At 43.7% G+C, this 25935-nt stretch overlaps 1 protein-coding gene across 1 annotated transcript in view; it reads left to right on the forward strand.

Moving 5' to 3' along the window:
• The window catches only part of LOC124616408 (neuronal acetylcholine receptor subunit alpha-7-like), a 330693-nt gene that overhangs the window by 280472 nt on the left and 24286 nt on the right, over positions 1–25935 (forward strand). The window contains exons 7-8 of the mRNA XM_047144712.1: positions 10289–10375; positions 19381–19490. Coding sequence (XP_047000668.1) covers positions 10289–10375; positions 19381–19490 — 197 coding nt within the window. The remainder of the gene's footprint in view (positions 1–10288; positions 10376–19380; positions 19491–25935) is intronic.

Consider the following 25935-nt stretch of genomic DNA (forward strand, 5'->3'; position numbering starts at 1 on the left):
AACAGAATACACACTTGAAGAAAGTCTATTTTAATGATTGATTTATTAATGAAATTACTACGGCGAAAATGACTATTTTTGAATAATTTTCCATTTCATGAAACTGGAAAAAAAGACAGGCAGGATTTGAACAAGGAACACACGCGTGGTAGCCGTGAACCTTAACCCGTGCACAACACCCGCTCGATCGAAAATGGCTAACGCTACGAATATACGAGTTACCCGTAAAACTTCACTGTTGAACTAAAGGCTGTCTCACGAAAAGCTGCTAGCCAGGTACTCAGGACAGGACACTCAACAACACAGCTAAGATTCATCAGAGTTCTTAATTAACAGGTCAAATGGTCCCCTTGTGAGACTGGCGAATTTTGGTTGATTTTTTTCGATATTGGCAGCATTTCTGTCCGTTCTTCCACGAAGATGTAACATGATTAAACATGAGAATAATTAATGTAGTTCACGCCAACGCGTTTTGAGACCCGCCGCTTATTTTAGTAAATCTGTTACTAAAACGTAAGAGCGCCACTTTTTTCGTCCGCTCAGCTTGCCAATTATCAAGAGAAGACAAATAACAGTTGTCACTCACTCTTTTAATTTATTTCAAGATAACTGAAGCTGAGCTGGCGGATGAGATAAAAAATGCTCAAGCGAGCGCCTAATTGATAATAAAGGAAACTTGGCGAAAAAAAAGTACTGCGGAAACGTCACAGGGAGCCACAAAACTAAACGGGAGGAGTTCTGCCACAGCCAGAGACGTTTGATACTTACCACTGCAGTAAAACAGTCGACATTTGGGAATCTAAGGTCCAATGCAACAAACACTCTTTTCTTTTCAGAGCCTGATCAGTCGCTGAAAGGAAACCACAGTGAAAATCAAAAATATTTTATTTGCAACATTTAGCTACACCTTCCAGCTACTTCTCTACGTATTCGCCACTCCAAGACATTTGTTGTAGAGTGGTACCAACTTTCCAATACCCTCGTCATAGGAGGCAGCCGCCTGTGCTTACCGCTAATTCTCTACGCTGCTCTGCTGCTCGTTGTCCGTGCAAAAATGCTGTTTTTATAGCCAGTGTTTCATGTGAGCGAAAAGATGAAAATCAGAAGGAGCCAAGTCAGAGCTGTATAGTGGGTCGAAACACTGCCCATTGAAAACGTTACAGAAACATGCGGTGTGCGGCCGAGCATTTTCCTGAAGAAGGACAGTGCCTGACAACAGCATTCCTCTTTGCTTGTTTCTAATTCCCCTCGTCAACTATTTTATCGAATCGCCTGATCCACTTGCGGAAACAAAATCAGCGGTTTGCACTCGCTCCGTTACCCAAACGTCTGCACCATGAACGTCTGCTCGTCCTCCTTCAACGTTCCTGCACCATTGCCGTAGTTTGCTGCCACTCACGCCAGTTGCATTATGTGGGCTGCATGGAAATCAGACACTCACTTCACACTTGTCGGGAGACACTATTGTTCTAGACATCTTTACGTGCTCACTGCGCGCTCAGAACTGAAGCGTGCGACATAACGCGATCGACGGACATACTAAAGACACTGCGCAACCCATTTCCACAAAGCTTCATGGGACGTTCACTGTGGGCTTAATTTCGAACCTATCGGGCCTTGAACAAAAAAATAGCCCTCGTTTTAAAAATGAAATCAAAAGGACATACATTTTAATTCTCGCTAATACTCACAGAGCGCAAATGAACTTTAATGCTAAAAAGTACAGTCGATCAGTAACTGTGAACTAAGGCAATGATTCCCGCCGGAGGTTCGATTCCTCCCTCGGGCATGTGTGTGTGTGTGTGTGTGTGTGTGTGTGTGTGTGTGTGTGTGTGTGTATGTGTGTGTGTGTGTGTGTGTGTTGTTCTTGGTATAAGTTAGTTTAAGTAGTGTGTAAGTATAGGGACCGATGACCTCAGTAGTTCGGTCCCTTAGAAATTTACACAAATTTTTAAATTTTATTTTTAAAATTTTAAGGCTATGATAAAAAAGAAAGCAAAAGCTGAATTTTAAACCCTCTCTTTTCTCATGTGACATTTTTACAAAAATTCTCGAAATTTTTGCCTCCAGCATCGCTATACATCATCGAATAAATGATTTGGTCACCCCCTCAAAAATCCCTAACCAGCTGCGAATGATTGTCGTGATCTCCATAATGTAGCAACCAGCTCTGCTCACGGCTGTGTTCTGGCACGACGCTGTGTTTCTGGCCTACTTGGATTTGGAAAATTTTGCAGAATTCGACGCCCCCTGCCCAGGTAAGATCTTGTTATGGGGTTGTTTTTCTCGTCCCAATACAAGGGCCGACGCCGTTGTTCTCCGGCGCATCCTTATTTAAGCATTGTGTCGGCTACAGAATCTTATCGGTACATCATGTACCTTGGACGCACTTACGTAATGGGACTTTGAACTTTCTTTTTTTCTCGGAACTCTAAACACGTTTGTTCCATTTACGACTTTCACCTTCGTATTATCGTCTCGCGATCTTGTTTCAGCGGAACTTAGGACGCTTGCCAAGGCCGTGGTCATTATTTTTATTATGTCATTGTTTCAGGAAGTGTGTCCCATTCCGTGCAGTAAAGTAGTTAAACTCTGACACAAGAGCTGTTGAGTGTTATGTCGAGCAGGAGGGTAGCGATACTGTAACGAGCGTACAGGACCGGAGAAATTGAGTAGAAGCCCTCTCTGGTGATTGTTGAGTGAATGTTAAATACACTACTGGCCATAAAAATTGCTACACTGAGAAGAAATACAGATGATAAACGGGTATTCATTGGACAAATATATTATATTAGAACTGACATGTGATTATATTTGCACGCAATTTGGTTGCATAGATCCTGAGAAATCAATACCCAGAACAACCCCGTCTGGCCGTAATAACGGCCTTGATACGCCTTGGCCTTGAGTCAAACGTAGCTTGGATGGCGTGTACAGGTACAGCTGCCCATGCACCTTCAACACAATACCACAGTTCATCAAGAGTAGTGACTGGCGTATTGCGACGAGCCAGTTGCTCGGCCACCATTGACCAGACGTTTTCAAATGGTGAGAGATCTGGAGAATGTGCTGGCCAGGGCAGCAGTCGATCATTTTCTGTATCCAGAAAGTCCCGTACAGGACCTGCAACATGCGGTCGTGCATTATCCTGCTGAAATGTAGGGTTTAGCAGGGATCGAATGAAGGTTCAAATGGCTCTGAGCACTATGGGACTTAACATCTATGGTCATCAGTCCCCTAGAACTTAGAACTACTTAAACCTAACTAACCTAAGGACAGCACACAACACCCAGTCATCACGAGGCAGAGAAAGATCGAATGAAGGGTAGAGCCACGGGTCGTAACACATCTGAAATGTAACGTCCACTGTTCAAAGTGCTATCAATGCGAACAAGAGGTGACCAAGACGTGTAACCAATTGCACCCCATACCACCACGCCGGGCGATACGCCAGTATGGCAACGACGATTACATGCTTCCCATGTGCGTTCACCGCGATGTCGCCAAACACGGATGCGACCATCATGATGCTGTAAACAGAACCTGGATTCAGCCGAAAAAATGACGTTTTGCCATTCGTGCACCCAGGTTCGTCGTTGAGTACACCATCGCCGGCGGTCCTTTCTGTGATACAGCGTCAAGGGTAACCGCAGCCGTGGTCCCCGAGCTGATAGTCCATGCTGCTGCAAACGTCGTCGAACTGTTCGTGCAGATGGTTGTTGTGTTGCAAAAGTCCCCATCTGTTGACTCAGGGATCGAGACGTGGCTGCACGATCCGTTACAGACATGCGGATAAGATGCCTGTCATCTCGACTGCTAGCGATACGAGGCCGTCGGGATCCAGCACGACGTTCCGTATTACCCTCCTGAACCCACCGATTCCATATTCTGCTAACGGTCTTTGGATCTCGACCAACGCGAGCAGCAATGTCGCGATACGATAAACCGCAATCGCGATAGGCTACAATCCGACCTTTATCAAGGTCGGAAACGTGATGGTACGTATTTCTCCTCCTTACACGAGGCATCACAACAACGTTTCACGAAGCAACGCCGGTCAACTACTGTTTGTGTATGAGAAATCGGTTGGAAACTTTCCTCATGTCAGCACGTTGTAGGTGTCGCCACCGGCGCCAGCCTTGTGTGAATGCTCTGAAAAGCTAATCATTTGCATATCACAGCGTCTTCTTCCTGTCGGTTAAATTTCGCGTCTGTAACACGTCTTCTTCGTGGTGTAGCAATTTTAATGGCCAGTAGTGTAGTAAAATATCCATCCACGTCATTATCCAGTCAGTTCTAGTTCTGTTGATACGAGATTGGTTGCAAAAGTAATGCAACAAGTCTTCTGTCAGTTTACCTCAAGTAAACAGAGTTATTAGGGCGTTAGTACATATTACTTTTTCACATAGTATCCATGGCTGCCATTAGAGCCCTCCGGAAACCAGTCTGCCGAAATTGGCATAGAGGAAATCAGGGTGAAAGTCTAGTGGCCACTTAACAATAGCCACTTTAACGCTGGCGTGGGTTCTGGAATGGAGACGAGCCAGACGCTTCTTTAACGGCCCGTAGAGATGAAAATCGCTTTGTGTGAGATACGGGCTGTATGGGAGCTATTCCAGTATGGTCCGTTATAAAGATCGAAACAAACCACGCGTGACCAAACAGTATGCGGCATGGCGTTGCCGCACAACGGTATGATATCTTTCGAAAACAGTCCTGGTCGTTTCCTCAGACTGGCCTTCTACAAAGTTACCCCATAACCGGCAGCATTCACTGTCTCTCCACGGGTGAGGAAATCGACAAGCTGCACACTCTGCGTATTCTGAAAGACAGTATTCACAGCTATCTTCTTGAATGCCGTTGTTGGAGCTTGTTGTGGGAGAGGGTGATATTAGACGAAGTGTGTATCTTGACGCTGATGCTTTCTACTCTCGGGTGAAACGACACTTCGTCCCCTGTCGCGGTGAAAGAATGGAATACACCCCGTCTGATACTACGTTAAGTATCCGAGGAAGACAATTCCATTCTGCCCGCAGTCCAATGTGTTGCCACTATAAACTTTGAATTTGTGTACAATCTGCTTCATATGAATGAGACGATCGGCTTGAATCAACCCTTCGACAAAGCGAACTTGATTTGAGGTGGCAATGCTTGGCCGCCCTGACTTTTGCTCGTTCTGCATTTGTCAAATTTCTGGCACCAACTCCATCTACAACTGGCGCTTCAAAGTTTTCGTTGTCTCCTCGATCGAAACATGGACTTAATTCGCAGGGAGTATTTCTACACTTGTGAGGGCTTTTGCATCCTTACTTAGAGAATCACCCTCGTACTTCACTGTGAAAACGTGCTCTTCCGATAACACAACGCCTGAGTGCACACTTCTTGCGTGATCAGATGTGCTATTCAAGACGTTCAAAAAATTCTCAAGGCCAGCACCATGAGCGTAGCTGTCGTTCATTGAGCATTTATGCCGGTGATGATGTGCGACGATAACAGCAAGGGGCATAGAACGCTACTCTCGAAGATGAAGTCCGGCGTTTCTACGACTGTCTACGAGCACTGTGACAAGATTGCATTGTCGCTAGAAGTGATTACGCAGGATACTGAAATTATTGTTCAAATCAATCTGTTACGTAAGGAACTCTGTGATTATAATAACACTTGGTGTACAGCTTCAGGGTGTTCATTTCTCGTTTTCCACTATTGTAACTGGAACTCCATACACTAATGGAAATATCCACTCAGTGTTATAAATGTACCTGTTTCTGAAAACATTTGTGTAGAGTGTAGACTTATATGGCGGCGAAACTCGAACGATGGAGAATACCGAGAAGAGGAGAATAGAAGCTATTGGTAGGTGATATTACAGAAGAAAGCAGAATATCAAACTTGTAGATCGAGTAGCTAACAAAAAGGTACTGCATCGAATTGGAGAGGACAGGGTTTTAAGGGACAACTCGACTGATATAGGGGATTAATTGATGCGGTACATTCTAAGGCCTCAGTGAATGATAATAGAGGAAGCATGCGGGATAAAAATTATAGAGGGAGATAGAGGATAGACTACAGTTCACATCTTCAAGTGGCTGTAGGTTGCAGCAGTGATGCAGAAATGAAAAGGCGTGTACTAGGTAACTAGTGTGGAGAGGTGCATCAAACCAGTTTCCATAATGAGCACCACAACATAGTATTTTAAACTCTTGTTGATGTATACTGCAACCCGGCAGGCAAGTCAGCGTAACACTCGCGTGACTTTGTGTCCTAATTGTAGATGTACTCTACGCTGTGAATAATCTGTTGCTGTGCTTCAAGCTCTGCTCAGACGTGTGGGGCAACGATATGCGCGAACTGCTGTTGAATGTGTAGTCTGTCACTTCTGTGGAATGTGTGTTTATCTTGCAGTCAGGAAGGAAATATGAAACACTTGAACTGCGATGAGGCTAGTTGAAACGAAACTAATTTTTATAATATACTACGAATAGTATCAACAAATAAGTTATTTATCTGATCTGTTATTGAACTAAGTTTACTGTGACATTCTGCATGAATTCTTCTCAAATACTGTGTGCTAGAATTTTCTTGTCCATACAGAATTTATACACAGGAATCGAGGAAGTGTTCCTCAACAAAATACGTGTATGAAAATATACAAAATGGAATTATTATTTGTACTGAGTCGGTGATTTATTTAAGGTGTACTGCTCAATCCAGAGGTAGCAGTATGACCCGCATGTGATGATACCGCAATGTAAAAGGTCGCTACTTCCGCTGCATTAAATTTCAGACTTTCTACAAGTGGTTAGAACATATTCGAAATATGTTCTGTTGCGGATCGATAATGCCAGCAGTATACAGGGTGTAAATAAATTCCCATCGCAGACTCTGAGAATTTTTAGTGGGGACCAAGACGGTTACGTTTAGCATAGGAACTCACTCGTACTGTTTTCCCGCTACACGCAAAATACCACAACACATGTCGCTCTCTGACTCCTGCAGTTTGTCGTCAGCGTCCAGGAAGACGGACGTCAACACAGATACGGTACCTCCGTACAATGTTCCGGTGCACATGATTACCAATCCCTGGTGCTCCAGCATCCGCCACAGCCACAACTCGCGGCAGTAGGTCCTCCTCGAATGCCAATGGAATGTCATAAATCAAAGAGTCGTGTGACCCAAGAGGTTGGAATTCTAGGGGTTTCAAGTCGGGAGAACGTGCAAAATCGTTGGTCCAGATTATCTCGGACCAGTGGCACATCTTCAAACAGCCCGTGCAGTACACCATCAAGGAACTGCAAGTACGCTGCACCCTATAGATGTAGTGAAGAAAAGTAAGACCTAGTCGGAAGTTCATCCAGGAACCGCGTCCAAGTGTTCAGACAATAACATTCCTTAAACCCATGGGAGCGCACAGCATGCGGGTTTTCATCAGCCCACACATGACAGTTGTGGGAATTGGGAACACTTTCCCTGGTGAATTCGGGCTCATCCGTACAACGCTGCAAGCCACCTGCAGATGCGGACTCGTGACGCAAAATCCTATGGCTGTATTGCCTGTCCCTTCTGGGAATGTTACGGATGTAGCTGCTGCTCATGCTGAACACGCCAGATAGTTCGGCGACCCACACTCGGTCTATCTGCTATGTTTCTGGTACTCATCGACACATCCTGTTCCACTGCACGGAGTACAGACTCTTCAAACTCGGGTGTGTGGCGCCGCTATGGAGCGACACAGTCGGCTCTGCTGGTGGTGAATGTAGCTGTCTCCAAGGACTGCTGGTACACCGTAGTAAAGAGGGAGCGTAAGGTGTCTGGCAGTGTGGAAAACGTTCCGCGTACAGCTGTCCAGCAGCTCTCCAATTGCGCCGAGCTTCGCTGTACAATAACATCATGCGGACGTCTTCTGCAAACGGGTTGTTCACCATGGTCAACAGTAACACACTAAGAATGAAATGTACGTATGCCTTGCATCTGTTGGGTTGGGTTTTTTTGGAGGAAGAGACCAAACTGTGAGGTCATCGGTCTCATCGGATTAGGGAAGGACGGGGAAGGAAGCCGGCCGTGCCCTTTCAAAGGAACCATCCCGGCATTGGCCTGGAGCGATTTAGGGAAATCACGGAAAACCTAAATCAGGATGGGCGGACGCGGAATTGAACCGTCGTCCTCCCGAATGCGAGTCCAGTGTGCCACCTCGCTCCGTCCTTGCATCTGTACTGTGGTGAATGATTACTAGTGTACATCGTAAACAAAGGTACAAACCTCTCCGGGCAGATCGCGGGCTCAACTGTATAGCATGTAAACAACCTTGTAGTGGGCATGGCATATCCGATCGGTGAATGACGTACGTGATACCCTAGTCAGTGGCGCCGAAAATGAGGGAGATTTGAACGTGTGATTTGGTATTTTGCGTGTAGCGGGAAACGACTTCCGACGCTAAAATTAACCGTTTGGTCCTCACTACACGTTCTCAATGTCTGTAAAGAGAATTTAGTTACAGCCTGTATATTTAAGCGACAGAAGAATACAATTTGCAGAATCGTCGAGCGTCCTGTTGGTGATCGTCTGTGAACATTTACCTTGTATTATGCAGAGCATGTCATTTACATTTTTTTCAACAAACTGTAAGCACTGCCTGAATATGTATAAAGTGTACATACACGTCTCACAATGTTCCTTCGCTGTCTGTAATTTCCTTGAGCCACGCATCAAGTACAAAATAAGCTTCCTTTTGCACGTTGGGCGCAGACGATAAAAAACTTGAAATCTTGATTTCAGGGGTCACCATTCTCCTTTCGTTAACAGTATTTCTCAACCTAGTGGCGGAAAAGATGCCCTCTACGTCAGACGCCGTGCCGCTGATAGGTATGAGCCGGCTTTGCGCCTTTTTCCGTGCCGCGGGCAGAGGCTGAGGTGATACTTGGAGGCCCGAGCGACCGCACGGCCGTCCTGTCCACGTGTGTGTCTCTGTTGCGCGCCCTCACCCCGACTCCCGCTAGCAAAGCGCCAACCCCGCCGCCCGCCTCTTGTATGCACCGTGGATGTGTCTATTTTTTTTTTTTTTTTTAGTTTTAGTGATAGCACTGTGTCGCATGTTAGATGGGAGAACCAACTGTATGTGTATCGTTCTGTTGCTATGGAGCCCCCCACAGACCCAAGCCTTCGCAACAGTCGTACCTGTCCTCCGTTTTTCTTCCAGCTAGCCTCTCACTAATAAGAGTATTTGCCAGAGAAACTTCCAGCAAGCGAAGATCTCGGACAGAAAGAAGCTAGAGCAAGAAACTGCATAGAAAAAAAGTGATATCTCCTGTTAATATAAGAAAATGTAACTACCGACTGATACGAGAATTGACTACTTTTCCAACGTACGTTGGTAACCAATTTCTCGATATCAGAGCTGATTGCAAAGAAGAAGAAAAACAGAAAAACAGAAATTATTAAAATGTAATACGTAATGCTGATATGTACTACAGTAATGCCAAAAGCCCCGAATTGAAAAAAAAAAGCATTCACACTTTTACTTTAATTTTCATGTAGCTTGATTCTTCACACCATTTTCATTTTAATGAAAAATCATCGTAATTTCTTTTGTCTGTTACCAAATGCAGAATGCTTGGAACTCATTTTAAGCGGCGACGAACGTTTAAGACTGGCACTGAAGGCCACGTCGACCTTCCGCGGAGCTGACAGACAAGCCGTTCCGTCGCACCGGACGGGACGGGACGGGAGCCGCTTAAACTGAGGTCCATTCGAGGCACTTTGCTCGAAATGTAGTGAGTGTGGAGTGCGCGCCACAGCGCCCCGGGTAGCTGTGTCAATTAACCCTTGTTCTGTTTCAGGGGTGACCATCTTGCTCTCGTTGACAGTGTTCCTGAACCTCGTGGCAGAGACCCTCCCCCAAGTCTCCGATGCCATCCCTCTGTTAGGTAGTGATGCCGATTGCTGTCTCAGTGGCTGACAGTGGTTTGCTTTCTGATACTTGGATCGTTGGAGGGGGCAAAGATAGCATTCAGACAATCTTTTCTTTACTAGTTCCCGTTGTTGATGTTGTTGTTTGTTTGACTGTATGTAAACCTTTTATTTTCTTTCTCTTTTTGGTTCTTTGTCCTGGCCGGTATGTGGAGTACACCCCACGGGCCTTAACCCCGCCACCACCGCCAACGTTTACCAGCTGAGCCATCCTACCTGCCCCGCCCGCCCGGAGACTGTTGTTTAGTTTGTTGGATGTTGTTTGTTGTTGCTGAGTAGCGAGCCAGTTTGTGCCCCTGCCTGAGTGTCGTTCTGTCTGTTACAGGTGTCACAATCCTGCTGTCGCTAACAGTTTTCTCCCTACTGGTGGCAAACGTGCTACCTCAGACTTCCGACGCTGTACCCCTGATAGGTCAGAATCGCGTTCCATGCAATTCTCAACACTGAAAAGCGAACTGAACGCTGCATGGCCAGATAACGCCTTGGGCAAGACAACAACACACACTACATACTGATCGCTTTTCTCTAAATAAACATTTTTTAAAAAATCCTGGACTATGCATCATTAAAAAAAAACTTGTGTTCATTAGCTGCTTTCAGTTTTGTCGCTGACGGCACTTAACGTTTCTCACACTGACCGCGAGCGGTAGTGACCAGACTCAGGTATACCGCAACGTCTCCTAGCTCACAGCAAACGGCGACGAAGTAACTCACAACATATATCGTTCCACATCTACGTTTCCATTTGGTAATGGATGGAAACAGAGTGACGCACAAAAAGAAAACCTTACACTTATTCCAGGGAAGCTGGCACATCACCTCTTTGGTGCTAACTGTAGGCTTAGACCAATTTATTACACCCAACATTTCTTTAATCATTAGTTTTCTAACACCAGAAATTGCGGCTACGAGCGTACTCTTGTTGTGGTTAAACATACAAGAAAACGACAGAGAATCTAAATAATCATGAGTGTTACTCTCGCGAAATAAAAGACTGACCATGGCTAACCGGCAATTATAGAGGGAGAAGCATAAATCACCGTAGTAAAATTACTCATCTGGCGAGTAGACGCTAATGATTTTGGGAGGCACCCGTTGGTGTCTGGAGCGAAGGCGACTGGGGATTTTGTACTACTGATGGCCTTTTGGCGCACAAGATGTCGACCTGTGAAGAACGTTGCGGATTTCAGAGGATCCGAAGGTATTTCGCCTCGAACTATCCTGTGGATTTCCGAGCAGTAGTAGATTTCTTGGTCTATAAACAGACAGTAACGGATTGTGACGTGCTGAGGAGGGGGGAAGGGATGTAATAATGTCTTTGCTAATGCGAGGTAGGATCGTCGCTGGTCCTTCACGAGCCATTGACGACCTACAGTTCGGAAGGAAACGGCATCGCATGGGCATCTACAGCTGACTCACTTGTTGCCCAAAAACACACTAAAGGACAGAAAGTATTTTATGTTGTCACACGAAACACGTGAAAAGAGCTATATGATGAAGTGACGGGTACACTGAACTGGATCAACTGCTCGACTGTTCTGCCTGTTTCCCGTCATGTTAATGAAGATAGTTAATATAATCCGTTATGTCTTCAGGGAGGATAACTCTCACGTCCACTGGACTAAAAGTATTCTTAATATTTAGAATATCCAGCAGCAATGACGTAACTGTTCTGGCCCGCAAAGTCGCCAGATGTGAACCGCATTGAAAATTTCTAATAGCGGCTGTAATAAACGTGTCAGAACTGGGGACCGGAAGATCTGTTAGAATTGTTGAATCAGGAATCGCTGGACACTAACGTCTTCTGTACCCAGAACATTTGCTAGCTCTTGTTATAATGAAATCCCTTTGTTATAAAGACTCGTGCAAATTATATACGGTATTACTACGAAAATACTAGTTTCTGTATAACGGGCTTGCATATTATGAGTGATTATATCTCATTCTAATTAAAAATAATATTAAGCTATTTAGGATTAATACCTGGTGCAGAGGCACTCGGGCACTGCATCTAATGGTGGAGCTGAAATTCTACGATATTTCGATGGAGCATAGATTCTGAGCCATCTCGATCCGAAATATTTCCAAAAAGTGTCGAGTTGTTTGCCTAAAATTTACCTCAGAGTAACTGAGCAACAGATTTTAAGCAAATTTCGTTTTGAATTTTGAAATAAGTAGCCAGAAGAAGATGGTTCGGAAAGACTGATTCTCTTGCCCACGTTGGCAATTTTTCGTTGAACGTTGTCAAGATGAACACTGGTGTTGTACATTGTTAACTGAAAAAATCAGCGGTTACCGAACTGCGTCTGAATATAGGGTACATGACTGATATTTAAAAAGGAGATGAGAAAAAGTCACTTACAGACACACTAAAATCTTTTCTGCTATTTAAATTTTCTGAGATAGGTTTAACGATGAGGCTTTTCAAATTCACGCGAGTAATAATTTCATTACCAGCCTCACACATCTGATCAAGGCTGGGGACCTGTCATTGGCCGCGCTTAAATCATTACACGGCAGCACAACGGAGACGCCACTGCTTGGTGCCTTCACATCAGTGCCCTGCCGATCTGTTTTCACTCTCTTTCTGTGCAGCACGCTGTTACGACTGTGCCGGATAAAAGGCCGTCGCTTCGCGCATAGCAGATCCATATCTGCACTGGGGTGCGGAACTTTAGGACGAAAGGAACTTCCGCATAATGTGTCACTGGTCGATGAATCTTGGACCATATATAGAAAGAACTGCTATATTACAGATTGTAACTGAAAGAACCAACGCAACGAGACGAAGAGAAATGATGCTTTCCTCCATAGACAATAATTACACTGAAGTCACGGCGATTTGTGGTGCTCCCCTGGACATTACAAAAGACGGGACTTTGTTCTTAACACGGTGTGTGATGACCACGGACGGTAGTGCGTGTTCTCCAACCTGCTCCCATGTGGTCCTCGAAGTTGGTAAGGAGTTCTTGTGGTAGCGCATTCCGTTGCTTCAACAGCGCAGTCGATAATAGCTGGATAGTCGCTGGTGCGTGTGATCTTGCTGCAGTCCGTCTCCCAAATGCATCCCACACCTGCGCTGTTCGATGCATTGTTACCCATAAAAATTAAGTCAGGGCCAAATGCAACCATGAAAAGACGATATAGGTGAGGTATACAGTGACAGTAATGCCGATCAGTGAGTGTGTCGTTCAAAGATTTGGGATCCATACGCCCATGCGACATTATTCCTCCTAACACCGTAGCACCTGGCCCACCAAAACGATCATTTTCGACGAAGTACCTTCACGTGGCGAGAGATATGAACATGTAATGCACCCGGGAACGTTGTCGAACATGTTCCTTTTCGTGGTGCAGGTGTTATGTTGGGTGGCAAAATGTTGTATGCGCGTGCTGACCTCCAAATCTTTGAACACGGTACAGTCACTGGTCAGTGTGAAACGTCCCCTTAAAAATTTTTTTTTAATTACTGTGCTGGAAAACCGCTTACGTTATTTGCTTTTCAAACAGCTGAGCAAAACTGAACGTACTCAGACATTACTCTCTTTACTTATTCTGATCATCACTAAACTGACACACAATATTTTTAGCGCAACGCAATCTGATTTTTAATAATCCCTACAAAAGAATGGCCCTGACTAACAATAACCTACACCTTTCATGAATCACTTACCTCACAAAAATCTTCGTTACTCGAACTACTGCAATACAGCGAGCGCCAATACTGCCAGCAGATTCTAACTACTGAAGGCACTAACTACTGACAGGCATAGTTAGCAAATGAAAGATTTTGATAGAGAACAAACAATGTATTTACCTTAATAGTGTTCAAAAGTCATTATATATATATATATATATATATATATATATATATATATATATATATCAGTTCATGATATCCAGTCTTACAAATTTACTGTCTCTGATGGACACACGTCCAGATCATCCGCTCTCAAAACTCCGCCATCTCACTCCCCACATCCACCACTGCTGGTGGCTCACCTCCAACTGCGCAACGCTACACGCTGTTAACAGCCAACTGCCCAACACTACAATAGCAAACAACAATGCAAACCAGCCACAGACTTCACACAGCACAGTCAGTGACTTTCATATAGAGCGCTACGTGGCGTTACCAAGGTAAAAACCTAAACAGGCTACTTACAAGTGTTAATGTGCCACTGTACTCCTTCCCCAAGAGAGTCTTTTCGGGGGAGCATTTGGCCCTTATTTCATTTTTATGAATGACAGTGCACAACGATATCTAACTGCGCAGGTGAATGAGATCTTGGAATGAGAGGATGCTCGGGAAATGGAATAGTCTGCCCGTTTCCCCGACTTAAGTCCCATCAAACACTTGTGGTATGCGTTGAGGAAACGAATTCCAGCACGCATCAACGACCGTCCAGCAGTCGCCAACAGCCCTACCACAAGAAGTCACTATCGATCTTATGGACAGCATGGGAGCACATTGCAGAGCGTGCACTGCCGCCCGCGGAGACCACACAACCCATTAAGAACCATGTCCCGCCTTTTTCAATTTTCAAGGGACCATCATGAACTGCGGTAATGGAAATGGAAATGAGCGTTTGGCGCCATTGGCCGGGAGGCCCCTTGCGGGGCAGGTCCGGCCCCCTCGTTGCAGGTCTTATTACATTCGCCGCCACACTGGGCGACTTGCGCGCCGGATGGGGATGAAATGATGACGAATACAACACAACACCCAGTCCCTGTGCGGAGAAAATCCCCGCCCCAGCCGGGAATCGAACCCAGGCCCGTACGACGACAATCCGTCACGCTGACCACTCAGCTATCGGGGCGGAATTGAACTGCGGTGAATTCGGGACAATTATTGTCTTTGAACAAAAGAGTAATTTCTGGTCATCTCATTTTTCTACTCTCAGATTTCTACACTGTTCTGTGGCAGTTCTTTCTCTGTAAGGTCCAAGCTTCACCGAGCTACGTTCCTTGGCACCGACAAGTCATGCGAAAGTTTCTTACGTCTATAAGTTTTGCACACCAGTGTATATCGGTACTCAGCAAGACGCTGCACGGTAGTGATGGGCAGATTCCGGAGTTTTTTACTCGAGAACCGAAAGGAATCGAATACACAGCCGAAAGGAGTAAACTTGCAAGAGTACAACCTAGGTGATAGGGCCACTGTACGCTGCAGTCTCAACCGCCAGTACAGCTCTTGCCTGTGTATCCCTGTGTTCGCGTCATTAATGTGAGATTTCATGTTACGTTCCGCTTATTATAGTCTCAGAATGCTGCCTGATAATCACTTTATTATATTTCCGTTATTCGAAATATTTTATTCGTTTATGTTTTCATAATCACTTCTGAAACGCAATGGAACAATTCTTAGCGAAATTCAGTGCGGTCTTATTAACGCAACTATAAAGAAAACATGATCAAATAATATTGTTTCTATACATTTTCCAATGCAGCTTTCCTTTTTTGTATAACAATGAAATAAGTAGGAGATATTGGCCGAATTTCCGCGGTAAGAGGCAGCTGGGTAAGCGAAAATACCGGGTGATCAAAAAGTCAGTATAAATTTGAAAACTGAATAAATCACGGAATAATGTAGATAGAGAGGTACAAATTGACACACATGCTTGGAATGACATGGGGTTTTATTAGAACCAAAAAAAATACAAAAGTTCAAAAAATGTCTAATAGATGGCGCTTCATCTGATCAGAATAGCAATAATTAGCATAACAAAGTAAGACAAAGCAAAGATGATGTTCCTTACAGGAAATGGTCAATATGTCCACCATAATTCCTCAACAATAGCTGTACTCGAGGAATAATGTTGTGAACAGCACTGTAAAGCATGTCCGGAGTAATGGTGAGGCATTGGCGTCGGATGTTGTCTTTCAGCAACCCTAGAGATGTCGGTCGATCACGATACAATTGCGACTTCAGGTAACCCCAAAGCCAATAATCGTACGGACTGAGCTGAGGTCTAGGGACCTGGGAGGCCAAGCATGACGATTGTCATGCGCAGTCACTGACGTTTTGCTGTCCAGCGCCATCTGTCGGACATTTTGTGAACATTTTTTTTTTTTATTCTAATAAAACCCCATGTCATTCCAAGCATGTGTGTCAATTTTTACCTCTCTATCTACATTATTCCGTGGTTTATGAAGTTTTCAAATCAATACTGACTTTTTGATCACCCGGTAAATCTGAGAACCGAGAACTTTTACGAAAGCGATCAACAAGTGTCTTAGTCTTAAGTGCTGGCGTCAGTAGTCGCTCCGAAAAATGAGGTCTTGTTTTCGGATGTAATATTCGAAAGCTCGACGTCAGTTGTGGAGAACACGTTGGAATAGATAACTAGCCTGTTCTCCGATTGCCCAACACTATCGCGCAGAATGTGGCACTTTCATGTTTCGCCACGAGAACTACCAGCCTATTGTGTTGTTCGAGGTCAGTCGACATCACGAGCAATAGCTTCGTTGAAATATGGCAGATTTTTAGCGACGCTACCCGATGACGCAGCGTCCCTACAGCCTCAACAACAAGATTTATGTTGTGTGTGAGGTCATTCGAAATGAATATCCGGAGAAAGAAGGTGGTGTGTAGAAGGGAAGGGGCAGAGGGAGAGGGTGTAACAGCATAATAGTGTACGGAACTGCTGAGACGATGTGCTAGCAGGAGGTCGTCTGGTCACTTAGCTCTATTTTAGTACTACCGACACATACAACACAAACCGTATTTACACGACTGAGGATGGCATGGTGCACGGATCTCACGGTTTTTTGACATGCTCTCCTGAGCAGCACTAGTAAATTGCCTGAACTATTTCCGGGTAAATTGACAAAATACTCATTTTCCTAAAAATAAAAAAAAATTGTTAATTCAATGGTAGCTCCCCTAATTAAAATCATGTAACTAGAATGAGAAAGTAAAAAAAAAATGGACTCGAACGACAGCATACGTGCAGCGCAGTGACTTGGTCGCGATGCGCAATGGGATTGGCGACGAGCGTGCCTGTACCCCCGCCCCCATACCCCCAACCCTGCCCGCCTGCATGCGGTCTGCGCCGAGCGCCCCCTTTGCTACCCGCTGCTTACCTCGTTCTGTTGCAGCTTTCCTGTAAAATTACTGCCCTATAATCACCAACTGATAAAGATGACCACTCTAACACGAAACGACTAAACCGAGACGCGAGAAAAAAAAAAAGGAATCTCGAATCCAGCAGTTATTAGACAGATAGAAACCCACTCTAAAACTTAGCCACATCTTGTTACTCTATTTTTTTTCTGACACATCGCAATCTTCCCCCATACTCCTCACATGTGATGCGTACTTGGAGACCAGTTCAGACGGGTGCCTTGACGCGGCGGATCACCGTGAGACTTGCAATCAAGCAAAACCCGAATGTACATTTTCTTTTCTTTTTTTCCATTAAACAGATTGGAAGCATGCCTTTCCTGTAAAAAGAACCATTGATTGCACATCTCACAGATTCGTCTCCTTTTCTCTCCCTGTGTGCGTTCGGCATGTCCAGTATGTGTTTATCAGTAACAAACGCACAGAAATTCGAAGCAGGGGATTCCAGAGCGAAATGAGACGGCACGGCCTCGTTGGACCGACCTGTGACCTGATTGATGCCTTCTGTGTGCACACTCTCTGTTGACAGACAGACGTCGTCTCCTGGCGCACGGGATGAACAGCGTCTCCAATCACACTCCGAGGGTATGACTAACCTTTTGATAGTGTACATTTTTATTAAAAGAACGTTAGTCTTAAAATGTGAAACCTAAACCTGTCTTGTGCTTTTCTTTGTGTTTACTCCTACTTTACTCGAGCGCATCCGTAGGGATATCAGTACAGCTGAGCGGAGTTCTTTCCGACAGTCACAAAGATGCGAGGGTGTGGACTGCAGTCCGCCGGAACCACCTCCACCTCCAAGTATCAACTGACTCTGTCCCGTTTTCTATACTAAAAAGTATTAAATTAAATTATAAACTTCTGCCGTATATTCTGTGTTATTTCTGGTATGGTTCTTGTTTTTTATATTTTGTTTCTTCCACTCGTTTCCTCCTCACTAACTTTCAGCCCTAAAGCCTTATCTCAACTTCTCTCCTAATAAGAAAAAAACAAACCTTTAACACAAACTGTGATTTACTAAGTACTTCTATAAATACTTATTTGTATAAACATATATTTAAAAGCGCATCACACAGGTGCGAGGGACAAAGCCTAAAATGTATTTTGTCGTGCATTCAGCGCGAAGTTCATGCAAGGAGAGGAAAGCCACGTAACTCCAGGCATTTAAACGACACCTCAATAAAACCCATCCCCGGAATGGCTTGGACAATCTTCAAGGTAAAAATTTTAAAGAGAAACGCTTAAAGAGAATTATTAATTCCAGACAGAGCTCGAAGGACAGTTACACCTTACTTTCAGTTTAAATAGTCACAGAGACAAAACACAATTAAAAACACAGTACTTCTCCTTGCAAAATTATTTTTTTATATATTTTTTATAAGTGGAATGAGTACTGCATCACTTATATGCATATATTCTTAGAATCACGTTTGAGTTCGGCTTTTCGTATGAGCTGCAGCTGTAGCATTGTTTTCTGGAAATGAATTCTCATTTTCAGATTAATGCCTGATGGTTCTGCTTATAACTATAGGATTACATATTTAATATATATTAGTTAATTTGACTTTCTGATTTCGTGCAAGCATGATTCATTAGTAACTAACTGCTATAAATTTAAAGAAGTTGCTTAAAACAATTTTAATGAAATTTATTAAATTTATACTGCGAACTCGCGATTGAATTCTCTTAGCTTCATTTGCTAAAAATGTTCATTGATTATTAAAAGTTTCCATATATTTAAATTTGTACTTTGAGATTATTAAACGACGGAAAGATACATCCCATTCTAATTTTTATCTTCTTTAAAATACTTTACATGTGAAATCATGTGATGTGAGAACATCCTCAACATCACAAATAAATTTTCTGAGGAGGCTACGACAAGTATGTAGTCTTAGAAATTTATTTACTATTGTGCCTGAAAGTTTTTTAAAATGAAAGAGTGTTTATGCAGTATTTTTTAAAGTTTTTGTATCACACCAGTTTCTTATAGAATTTTTGTATTCTTCACCGAACGTTATTTGAACTTCGCAGCCACAATCCTATCTACTTTACGAGTATCAAATTTTGTATACGTCTATATCTCTTGTTGTGCATTATTTTTTTCTTTATATTTTGTCTGATATGTATTTGGTTGCGTTCACAGTAGTTGTTTCTTGGCTCATGAAGTACCGTAGTTTTGTATGCACAAGGGCCTTGTTTGCAAGCAAGCTGCCGTTTTTACACTTTTCATTGTAGTGACACCCGCCCTTGGAACAACTGAACATGTACTATTGCCGATGACTTTTCAGGAACATACTTCAACTGTATCATGTTCATGGTGGCTTCTTCGGTGGTGCTAACGGTCGTCGTGCTCAACTATCATCATCGAACAGCAGATATTCACGAGATGCCTCAGTGGGTATGTCACTTCCTTCATTATCAAACTATATAGAATAAAAGTACTTCTGTTCTCCATGTGTCAATAGCTTAAGAATGAACGTAGTTTAAACGTCTGGTTGTATATCAGTTTTTAGCGCATGTTGTAAAAAAAGGAATGTTTGCACAAGATCTTTATTACGTTATCATTTCGTTTAATAACCGTCGTAATATACCAAAACACTACTCAACAGTGTTCCTGGAATGTTAAAAGCATTTCACAGCAGTACTCGATCAAACCGGCTTGCTAATGATACCTAAGAAAGCAAGAAGAGATATGTCATCATCTTCAGTGTTCTGCCTAAAGGCAGGTTTTCACATGGTAGTTCTCCAGGCTGTCCGGTCTTCTGCCATCCTTTTCAGGTCTGCATAATTTCTTCCTTTTATGTCGTCTGTCATCTTGTATCTCCTTCTTCCTCTCAGTCTTCTCACACAAACCAATCCTTCCAAAGCATCTACTAGCAAGCGCTCCCTTCTCAATGAATGTCCCAACAAGTTCTTTTTCCTTTCTCTTACAACCTTCAGCACACATCTTCTCTCACCAACCCTTTCCAATACTCTTTCATTACTCACTCTTTCCATCCAGCTTATTCTCTCCATTCTCCTCCACATCCACATCTCAAATGCTTCTAACCTTTTCTCATCCTCTAGTCTCAGTGTCCATGTTTCTGCCCCATATAGTGCCACACTCCAGACAAAACATTTGCCAAGCCTTTTCCTTAGTCCTTTATCTAATTTGCCACATAAGAGTCTCCTCTTTCTGTTGAATGCCTCCTTCGCTACGGCAATTCGACTTTTCACCTCCTGGTGACATCTCAAGTCTTCAGTTATTGTGCTTCCAAGATATTTAAATTCACTTACTCGGCTAATGGTAGATTGTCCTATTTTAATATTGTACAGTCTGCGTCTTGTACTAATGACCATACTCTTTGTTTTTGCTGTTTTTATTTGCATCCCATATTCCACACAAGCTTCATTCAGATCTTTGAGCATGTTATTCACTGTCCGCTCACTTTCTACCACTAATACCATGTCATCAGCAAATCTTAAACATTCTATTCTCTTTCCACCAATACATATTCCTCTTTTCCCATCTAAGCTTTTCACAATAATCTCTTCAAGGTATACGTTAAACAACAGTGGGGAAAGGCAACAACCTTGTCTAACACCTCGGCCAATGCTGCTTCCTTCTGACATTTCATTTCCAATCCTTATCCTTACTTTCTGGTGTAAATATAGATTCTGTATCAGTCGTCTCCCTTTCCAATCTACTCCTTTCCTCTTCAAGATATCCATCAGCTTGTTCCACTGAACTCTGTCAAAAGCCTTTTCTAAATCTATAAAAACAGCAAAGATTTCTCTACCCTTTTCCACATATCTTTCCCCTATAGTTCTTAGCCTCTTCTAAACCCGAACTGCTCCTCTGCAATCCCTCTACCCAGCTTGCCATGTAACCTTCTATTCAACACTCTCAGCAAGACTTTAGCTGCATGAGAAATTAGACTGATGGTCCGGTGCTCTTCACATTTTTAGTGTTTCACTTTTTCTCTATTGGTATCATAGCTGTTGCAGCGAAGTCCTCAGGCCATTCCCCTTTGTCATATATCTTGTTACAGAGATAGACTATTTCTTTTCTTGCCTTGTTTCCCAGACTCTTCAACAGTTCTGCTGGCAAATCACCTATTCCACATGCCTTCCTAATCTTCATCTCCTTCAGCGCCATTTCTACTTCTGCTTCCAAGATGGTAAATCCCTTTCCATCTTACGGCACATGTTGCTCCTCTTCAACCTTAATTTTGCTTGCATTTCATCCCCATTATACAGACATTCAAAATATTCTTGCCATCTGTTCAAAACCTCCTGTGGTCCCTCTGCTAAAGTACCATCCGCTCTTTCTATTTCCATGTCATTGCTCTTTCTTTTACGTTCAAAAACTATCTCACTAGCCAGTCTATACATCATTTCATACTTTCCCTCTCGCTCCATTTTCTCTATTTCGTCGCATTTCTGTTTCATCCATTTTTCTCTTGCTTCTTCAGTTCCTCTTCTAAATTCATTATTCAGTTTCCTGTACCTCTTTTTGTCTTCTTCAGTTTCTACACTTTTCCACTTCCTTACATCTTTTTCAACATGTTTTCTGTTATCCATTCTTTCCTGGTGCTTTGGGATAGTCTAATTCCTAGTACTTCTTTGGCAGAGTCCATGAGTCCTTCCCTCATTTTTATCCACTTTCATCAACACTACCTCTTTGGCATTTTTCCATAAATCTGATGCCTTTCCTACCTCTTTGAGTCTTTCTATGTTTAGTCTTTCCTTTGCTTTACCTCTCCAGACTTTTTTCAACTTCACTTGTATTTCTCCCAACACTAGGTTGTGGTCTGAATTTATATCCGCTCCTGGATAAGCTTTAGCATTCTTCAAACAGTTCCTAAACCTTTTTTGTATCAGGATGTAGTCCAGCTGATGTCTTTCTTATTCAAATTTTTGATATCCTTGTGTAACGTCTCCTTTTGTGGTGTTCAAATAATGTGTTAACCACTGCTAATGAATTTTCTTTACAGAAACTAATTAATCGTTCACCTCTCTCATTTGTTATTCCTAATCCTAATTTTCCTACTGTATCTTCATCTCTTCCTTCACTCACCACTGCATTCCAGTCCCCCATGATGATAATGCAGGCATTTCTATTTTCTTTCTCGATGAGTTCTTGTATTTTCTCATAATATTCTTCCACTTCCTCATCTCTGAGCTGGCTGGCATGCAGGCATACTACCCACAAGTTATCAAGGCACTGTTGGTCATCAATAGCGATTCGGCGTAGATCCCTCAGAGTGATTGGTGGGTCACGTCGTTCATAAACAGAACTTTTCAATCTATTCCAGGCATTTTCGATAAGGTTCATGTCTGGAGAACATGCTAGCCACTCTAGTCGTTATCCTGAAGGAAGTCATTCACAAGATGTGCACGATGGAGGCGCGAATCGTCGTCCATGAAGACGAATGCCTCACCAATATGCTGCCGATATGGTTGCACTATCGGTCGGAGGATGGCATTCGCGTTTCGTATGGCCGTTACGGCGCCTTCCATGACCACCAGCGGCGTGCGTCGGCCCCACATAACGCCACCGCAAAACAGCAGGGAACCTCCACCTTGCTGCACTCACTGGACAGTGTGTCTAAGGTGTTCAGCCTGACCGGGTTGCCTCCAAACACGTCTCCGTCGGTTATCTGGTTGAAGACATATGCGTCACTCATCGGTGAAGAGAACGTGATGCCAATCCTGAGCGGTCCATTCGGCATGTTGCTGGGCCCATCTGTACCACGCTGCCTGGTGTCATGGTCGCAAAAATGGACCTCGCCATGGACGTCGGGAGTGAAGTTGCGCATCATGCAGCCTATAGCGTACAGTTTGAGTCGTAACACGACGTCCTGTGGCTGCACGAAAAGCATTATTCAACATGGTGGCGTCGCTGTCAGGGTTCCTCCGAGCCATAATCCGTAGGTAGTGGTCATGCACTGCAGTAGTAGCCCTTGGGCGGCCTGAGTGAGGCATGTCATCGACAGTTCGTGTCTCTCTGTCCGCACAACATCGCTTTGGTTCACTCAGAGACGCCTGGACATTTCCCTTGTTGAGAGCCCTTCCTGGCACAAAGTAACAATGCGGACGCGATCGAACCACGGTATTGACCGTCTAGGCATGGTTGAACTACAGACAACACGAGCCGTATACCTCCTTCCTGGTGGAATTACTGGAATTGATCGGCTGTCGGACCCCCTCCGTCTAATAGGCGCTGATCATGCATGGTAGTTTACATCTTTGAGCGGGTTTAGTGACATCTCTGAACAGTCAAAGGGACCGTGTCTGTAATACAATATCCACAGTCAACGTCTATCTTCAGGAGTTCTGGGAACCGGGGTGAAGCAAAACTTTATTTGATGTGTGTACTTCTTTCGTTCAGTTATTTCTTCTCAGTATAAGTTTTGAGTTATTGGTATTTGGCACGAAGTCTGATCGCTGTTACAACTAACTTCCTTAAACGTTTGCTACTGCTTACCTCATGAACATAATGAATGACCTCTACAAACAGGAATGAGATTGTATATATTCCAGATCAGGCAAAATTTTTAATCCTTTAAAACTGTTCCAGAATTATTCTGTACCGGTAACTCCTTTCATTATCCTCATTACTAGTTTTTGAATTTTAAATTATGGTTTTGCAACACTTCTATTTCCCCAGAACATCACACCATAACGTAATAACTATGTACAGTAGCAGTTTAAGTACATAGTACTGTTTCAGTGTTACAGCAGCTCTTGATCGCTGTTAAGCCACAACCGTATTTGCTCATGCTTTTGTTCAGTAGTTTAACATGTTTCTTACCTTAATATTCTACCTAAACTCGTAGAAGCTTTGTGTAAAATATTTTTTCAGTACTGCATCCCAATAATTCTAGGATTATAGTTCTTCTCGTTTTTGGTCTTATGTCTAAGGCTCATCCTGCTTCTTTATTTATCACAAAGACATTCTGCTCTAAATCAGCTTCATCGTGTTCTTTAGCAAAAATTCTATTACCATCTGTGAAAAATACTGGCTCTGTAGTTGACAAATGGTACAGTAAATAATTTATGAACACTAAGAATAACAGAGAGCCTAACATATAGTCATAAGAGACTCAATTTCTGCCTTTCATGTATTCGGAAAAGTAACTTTTATTTTGACATATTTCCACCATATATTTCCTTCCAGAAAGATATGACTTAAGCCACTTATCGGCAATCCACATATACAATGTTTGCATAATTTCCTAATAAGCAGATCAATACTGAAAAAAGCTTTAGACACTTCTAGAAACAGACTTCAGTTTAGTTCAGCTAGGTCTATAGCACTCAGGACTTACGTCAAGAAGCACAAAAAACAGGTACTGAGAACTTTACGACACAAAGATTAACGCCATAAACTTTTTATATTACAGCACACAATAACGCAGACCATGAACCGCCGCACTATGGTGTGTCTAACAAGCTGAACAATCGTAGGATTGTGATGTGTCACTGCTTATTTAGCCACTAACATCGCCAGAAACAAAATACGAGACAGGACAGACACTATACAATTAAATTTTCAAGGCAATGAATTAATTGGGAATTTCACAGCATTGTTAAACAGCTGGTACAGTGAGCCACTGTAGAGATCGCCCACTCACAGGCTGTAAACCCCTCCGTTTATCAGGACGAAGGCCAAGGAATCTGTGTGCTGTCGCCAGATGCAATAAAACAGGATTAAATATTACTTCATTTATTTCTTTGAATACACCTCGTCGGCATATCTTCGGCGATGGCTGGTGGCTCAGCAAGCAGCGGAGGAATTTGATGAACCCAATGGCTGGCTCAGGCTGCCATATCTCGTTGCATCAGCCCTCTGCTCACGAACAGCGACTTCTAGTAAGTGGGTTGCCGTCTGTGGTGTGGAAGGCGAGCCCCGTGATAAGTCCTGCTCGGTGTTCGCGGTGACCACGGCGCATGTTTGTTGTGTCTCACACACCGTTCTGGGCGTACTCTGTCCCTCCCTGGTCACTGCACATATTGTCCCTTCAGATGGACCACGATGCTGGATGCCATGAGATCGTGTTGAATGCTGATCGTGTGGGCCGCCGGTTTGGTAGCCCGTCTGACCCAAGTGATGCTGGAGTTTAGAGCAGTTTGTACCCCAGGCTGGAACTGTGTTGGTAGACTTCTGGACTGTCCATCAATGGTGGCTGGTACTGGAGGCTGGCTTCTATTATCCATGGATACAGATCGGTGGTCATCATGTAAGGTAGCAGGAGTGTGATGGTACTGAAACAATCTCATACACAAGGTGTTCAAATACAGAAATCGGAGGATCGAGTGTGAACTACATGAATGCCACTGATCCTGCTGATTGACCGACTCTAGACTAGCGAGGTGGAGTATTTATGGCGTTGAGGAGAGGCTCTGATTTCTGACGTCATTCAACATGACCCAATCGGAACAGCTCTTTATGAGCTGTCAGTAGTCTTCCGTTCTGCTACATTTGCTTAAGCAATTTCAGTGTCTTAACAGCTTTGCCAAACCCCTGAGGCGTACTGTTGCAGCCCCCTTAGCTTTTCTTACATAGTGTTATAAGAGTAACGAAGGCAGTCTGCTCTGCACTCGTCTAACCCTTTCCGCTAAGCCTGCTCACAGCTACAGAAGTGTTGTTGCACTCCTGGTAACCAACTAACCGTGCCACAATGTTTGCACCTAGCGGCTGTCTCGTATTGATACTCCCATGTGCTTCAGTAAAACTTTTATTTATTTTATTTAATGGTATGCCTAGAGCCCCCCGTCGGGCAGACCGTTCGCCAGGTGCCGCTCTTTCAATTTGACGCCACTTCGGCGACCTGCAGTCGATGAGGATGATAGGAGGG

The sequence above is a fragment of the Schistocerca americana genome, chromosome 5 (genome assembly GCF_021461395.2).
Source record: "Schistocerca americana isolate TAMUIC-IGC-003095 chromosome 5, iqSchAmer2.1, whole genome shotgun sequence".
In the NCBI taxonomy this organism is placed as follows: domain Eukaryota; kingdom Metazoa; phylum Arthropoda; class Insecta; order Orthoptera; family Acrididae; genus Schistocerca; species Schistocerca americana.